The following is a 6000-nucleotide window of genomic DNA, read 5'->3' on the forward strand; positions in this document are numbered from 1 at the left end:
AGCATTTGCACATTCTTTATCTTATTTACTGTAAATAGTGCACAGCTCTTTTCAAACATATTTACACAGTGTTTAAGTCATTGGGGCTCTTGTATGTCTCTTGAACTTTTCAATGCCTCTTATCTTCGCTCTTCTGTGTTTATTGTGACCATTATGTACCAAAAGGCCAAGGCAAAACAGCCTCCACTTGAGTCTCTACAAACATCTAAACTCGTATTTACATTTGTATGCAGCGACATAGGCTTCAGGTATCTGATGTTACCTTTGCAATCCAGTTTGATCAGACTTCAGTTTTCTGCAGGAAATGATGAAAAACAGTTCTAATAAATTGTTAAAATGCTGGGAACCCTTCAAGTTTAGTCTGATGACCATGGAGCTTATTAGCGTCGAGGAACTGAAAGCTGCAAAGGCTTACGACACACTACGCTGATTTAGGTCTGATTTTGGGCAACTTATTATTTGTCAAAATAATCCTCAGTATGAGTATTTCACTGCTCAAGAAGCTTAGTGTTGGACTGAGCTTGACAGGTTATCAAATTGGAGGGTTATCTTGGTTGTTTTTAAGGGATCTTGGGATTTTAACTTAAAACCAACATTGTTATCCTGAGAAAGGAGATAATTAAGTCAAGATCATGAAATAGCGACCAGAATTAAAATGTTTTCATAGTGAGACAGAGTAAAAGAATTATATGGACGCCATTTATCACCTGAATGGCCCCCTTGAAGTGGACGATACCTAACAGTGTCCTCTAGGGTCCCCTTTACGTAAGTGGATGATACCTAACAGTGTCCTCTAGGGTCCCCTTTACGTAAGTGGATGATACCTAACAGAGTCTCCTAGGGTCCCCTTTAAGTGGACGATACCTAACAGTGACCTCTAGGGTCCCCTTTAAGTGGACGATACCTAACAGTGACCTCTAGGGTCCCCTTTAAGTTGACTTAATTTGACAAAGTGCCCCCAAGGGTCCCCTTTATGTTGATGATACCTAACAGTGTCCTCTAGGGTCCCCTTTAAGTGGACGATACCTAACAAAGTGTCCTCGAAGGTCCCCTTTAAGTGGACTATACCTAACAAAGTGTCCTCTAGGGTCCACTTTACATGGACGATACCTAACAAAGTGTCCTCTAGGGTCCCCTTTAAGTGGACAATACCTAACAGAGTCCTCTAGGGTCCCCTTTAAGTGGACAATACCTAACAGTGTCCTCTAGGGTTCCCTTTAAGTGGACAATACCTAACAGAGTCCTCTAGGGTCCCCTTTAAGTGAACGATACCTAACAGTGTCCTCTAGGGTTCCCTTTAAGTGGATTATACCTAACAGTGTCCTCTAGAGTCCCCTTTAAGTGGACAATACCAAACAAAGTGTCCCTTAGGGTTCCCTTTATGTGGATGATACCTAACAAAGTGTCCTCAAGGGTCCCCTTTATGTGGACAATACCTAACAGAGTCTCTAGAGTTCCCTTTAAGTGGACGATACCTAACAGTGTCCTCTAGATTTCTCTCCAAGTGACTTTATTTTGACAATGTACCCACTGGGGTCCACTTTGGATGGACAAAAAAATCTGACCTCTAGAATTCTGTTCAAGTGGGATCAATCTAACAAAGTTCCCTCTTGGATGCCCCTTGAGTTGGCTGAAGCTGACAAAGTGCCTTCTAGGGTGCCTTTAAAGTGGACATATTTGACAACCTGGCTCCTAGAGTGCCCTTTAAGTAGACAATATTTAATTAGTCCCCACTAGGGTGTCCTTTGATTGGACAGAATTTGAAAGAGTGCGCTCTAGTAGATGCCCTTTTTATCATTTTTGCGGCTGCCCCTCAAACATCCAAAGTCCGCCTATGGTCTCTTCTGTTTTCTCTGCCTACAGTTCCTGTGTAGACCCCGATGATGAGGGCTCTGAGGTCGGAGGGTCCAGGAGTCTCAGTCGGGCCCCATCTTCGTCCGCTCTGTCCGAGCTGCTGGAAGGCCTCCGTAAACGCAGAGCAGGTGGAGACGCAGGTGATGGAGCTGGAAGCGCCGTCTCCTTACCCATTTATCAAACAACCGCAGCCTCCAGCCTCAGACGGAGAGCATCCACCCTCTCTCTGGGACATGAGGACCTCCAGGAACCCAAACCTGGCCCCAGCATCCTCAAACCATCGTCCCCGCTCCTCCCCCGCGCCAACAGCGCTCGCTCCATCAGTGACACTCCACCATCGGTGTCCACGTCCACATCTGGAGCCAAACTGACTCGCTTCAGCTCCAGTGACTCTGTGTCCTCGCTCCCCTCGCTGCCTCGCCTCTCCTCTTTGGCGTCCTCTCTCGCCTCCCGCCATCACCCGCCCTCGCTCTCCATCCCAGAGGAAGAATCAGAGGAAACCCATCGCTCCATCATGTCTCCTCTCCAGCGCTCGCCTCAGCCTTTGAGGCGGTGCATGCTGGGAAATCTCATCACAGAGGACGGAGGTGAAGCGCCTCTGGGATCAGAACCTCTAGTCTTCCAGAACCGCCGCCTAGCTGAGGACAACGACGCCGCCTCTGACATCCTGCCCGCCATCCGGAGAGCTCAGTCCGCCAGCAGCCTGGCCAGCTCAGTCAGAGGAGGCAGGAGGGCGCTGAGCGTCCACTTCGGAGACCTGCCTCCATCGACCCGTGGCAGGAAGAGCTCTGAGACCGAGTCGTCCAGCTCAGGAGGGTCAGGAGGAAGCTCTCAGGGCGGCGGGGTGAGACGAAGATACGAAAGGCCGCAGGGAGAGAGACTGGAGGCGGAGGGGAGCGAGGGAGGAGACGTGGCTTCTGTTATGAAGAGATACTTGAAAAAGGAAGTGGACTGAAGCAGCTGAGGAGACGAGGTAAGGCAAACCTAAGAGAAACCTACAAATTTATCAAGCCTCAGAGTGATGAAAGCATGCATTAGTTAGACATTTTAGTGCTTCTAATGAAAGTTTCCTGTCATCTTTTCAGCTGATTTTCAGTCTAATCTTTCCCCTTTAAGTGCTGCAGTAGCAGCGGGGACAAATTGAAACTTCTGAAATAAACCGCTTTGAGTTTGAGTATCAGAGAAACGAGTAAAGAAAGGGTTTGAAAATTGCTCGTAATTGTTGAGCAATAAAGGATCTTGGTTGCTTCTATAGTAATGGTTTCACAATAACTGTTTTCAGTGCCTGGGAGAAAAGTCAGTCAGACAGGAGTGATTTACAATCTTCAGCTCTTCATCCTGCAGACAGCTAAACACAGTGTCTGTGAGGAGCGAGGCCAAGTGAGCAGGTGGAAGGTTTAAGATGCATCACTTCATAAACAACTGAGAATCAGTTCAGAGCAGATTCAGGCAGAGGGAAGCTTCCATGGAGAGATGCTCTGACTGCCGGCCTGCTTGTTCTGATCATGTCTCAGGAAAATGCTGCAAAACTTCACATTTCTTACTTCAGATATGAAAATATAGAGAGCTGCAACTCTAAGCTTCCTACCTGAACATTTGGCCATGTTTTTATAGTCAACATTTTCAAATGTGTAATGTTTTTAATATCACAAATAAGTGTTTTATATGGGAAAGCTTTTCAGAAATCATGTCAGCAACAGAGCGTCAAAGATCTTATGGGGGGTGTGAAGCTTTGTCTGCTCTGAGGCTGCCAGAATTGTAATTGCAAATATTGATTAACAGCATAATAAAGATGCTGTTTCAACAAAGGTCAATGTTTTTCCCATAGACCAGGAAAGGGAAAATAGTGCCATCTGTTGGAAAATAGTAAAAATTGCAACTTTTACAAAAATACTAAAGAAATATTCCCAGCATTTATTTTTTTGGCACATGGGGATGGATCCAGGGTTTTTTGAAGGGTTCTTCACTATTGGGAGGTAGGGCTAATGGCGGAGGTCTGCGCTGTGTAGTAAATGTTAAAAACAGAATTAAAATGGGTTAAAATGGGTTAAAATGGCTAAAATTGGTTAATAATGGCAAAAGAATGGTGGAAAAGTTGATGAAATTTGATTTTTATAGAACATAAATGTGTTAGAAGTGGCAAAAATTGGATAAAAGTAGCAAAAATGGGTACAAAAAGTGGTAAAATGGCTTAAAAAGTGGCTGAAATGGCTTTTAGGTGCAAAAAATCAGTGGAAATTAGGTGGACTGGGATGAAAAATGTATATAAACTGGCAACAATGGGTGAAAAATGAGTGTAAAAGTGGATGATGGAGGCAACAATAGGCAGAAAATGGCAAGAATTGGTTTAGAAGTGGTAAAAACAGGCAGAAAAAAGTGGTGGAAAGGGTTTAAAATGGATAAAAATGGGTTTTAAGTTGCAAAAATGTACTAAAATTGACTAAATTAGTGTCACAAGGTCATAAAAAAAGATTCAAATTTGTTCAAATTGGTTAAAAGTGGCAACAGTGTAATTTAAATATATTCTTAGTTTTGTTAAGGCATCTGGTGACCCCCTCTCAGTGTCTTGCGACCCCAAAGGGGGTCCCAACCCCAATCTTGAGAACCACTGGTCTAACTGAACGTCATTGAGGCGTTTGACCTTCTTGCTGCTCCAAGTCAATCATTTTGCAGGTTGGCTATCATGCCAACTGGCGTCTTGGATGCAAAGTGTGACTCTCAGCTACGCAGGGCATTATTTACCTATGCAGTGGGAAAGCAGGCTGTAGAGGGCTGCATTTTATTTCCACAGGCCTAAGGATAGCCCATGGAGAAATTACAACAATTAAACATTTTCTCATCTGAACTGGAACAAAGCAAATGAGCTGTAGGTGTGAAATCTTCTGCCTGTTCCCATCTAGAAAATTTCACCATGTTATCCCAAGTTTAGGACACAGGGATGCACAGATCTGATCCTGGTACTAGCCTGATCCTGCTTCACCAGTCCAGTGCTAATCTGTGTTCATGGCAGGCTGTTTTCAGGCCTGCATGGCATCCAGGAAGCTAAGTGCTAATGCCAAGCAGTTTGGATGCAGTTCACTCTTATAATACATTTGTTTCCTGCAGCTTCTTCGATTTTCCTCAGGCTAACATTTGGCGGTGTGGTGATTTTAGAAAGTTTATACGAAGTAGTCAGATGCATACTTCAGTTTGTGATCAGTTTCCTCAGAAGTGAATGTTTTCCCTTCAGCCTGATTCTAATTAACAAATGTTTGCTCTTAATTGCTGCTTTAGGAAACCTAATTTCTAAAATCGATCACTATCAGGGTACCAAATTGCCTGCGATGTGTCTGTATTTTTAAAGTGCTCCACTAAAACCTACAAGAACCTTTCATTAAATTCCTCCTGTGGCTGCGAGGGTTGTAAAACGAAGAGTTTGTCCCACATGAGGAGGTTTTCTCCCTGCAGACAGCAGGTGTAGCGTGATTCATGAACATCTCTGAAGGAAGGGTTTATTTTTAGTCCCACTTTCATTACCGTTTCTCTGAGGTGTTTGATAAAAACAGGTCCAGACTCGTACATGTGTCTGTTTCACACCGTTCTCGCCGCTCTGACCATCCTGTCTTCTTTGTTTTTCAGCTTCTCTGAGCATCCACGCCCAGCAGTGAGCTTCACACACACGCTGAGGAGAGCCGGAGCTGCAGTCAAGGCTGCACCAAACACTTCAGAGTCAATAAAGATGTTTCTTTATTAAAGGCTACTGAAAATACAAAGGTTCACAACACAGGCACTCTGCTGTATTTTCAGATCTACACTGTTTGTATATGAATAAAAATGTGAAAGAACTTTTAGTTTGTGCTTTATTTCATGACATTACTTTGGACAGCTCGGTCAGTTTTACAATTGGACTGAAAACAAGCATAGGAATAAAAAACAAGGGCGTCTTTTTTATTCATCAGCAAAGAATTTCATTCAGTCAGCAAAGACAAGTGAATGAATGCAAAATAAGCTATTTGCAGAAACGTGTTATCAAACTTCTGCTAGTTTTTGGAGCTCAAACTCTGCAGGAACATGTAGAGCATCTGCCCCAAGCAGCTGCAAGATCTACCCCCCTGTGGAGTCCAGATACTGGTGGTGAGGGCAGACTACTGCCCCCCTTAAATTATC

General features: G+C 44.1%; 1 protein-coding gene across 2 annotated transcripts in view; it reads left to right on the forward strand.

Moving 5' to 3' along the window:
* Positions 1-5670, forward strand: part of LOC121524650 (unconventional myosin-XVIIIb-like) — a 79195-nt gene extending 73525 nt beyond the window's left edge. For both annotated transcript variants that reach the window (XM_041810080.1, XM_041810081.1), the window contains 2 exons: positions 1864-2827; positions 5473-5670. In XM_041810080.1, the coding sequence (XP_041666014.1) occupies positions 1864-2809 (946 nt within the window). In that variant the 3' untranslated portion in view covers positions 2810-2827; positions 5473-5670. The remainder of the gene's footprint in view (positions 1-1863; positions 2828-5472) is intronic.
* Positions 5671-6000: the final 330 nt, after the last annotated feature.

Source organism: Cheilinus undulatus, linkage group 17 (genome assembly GCF_018320785.1).
Source record: "Cheilinus undulatus linkage group 17, ASM1832078v1, whole genome shotgun sequence".
NCBI lineage: Eukaryota > Metazoa > Chordata > Actinopteri > Labriformes > Labridae > Cheilinus > Cheilinus undulatus.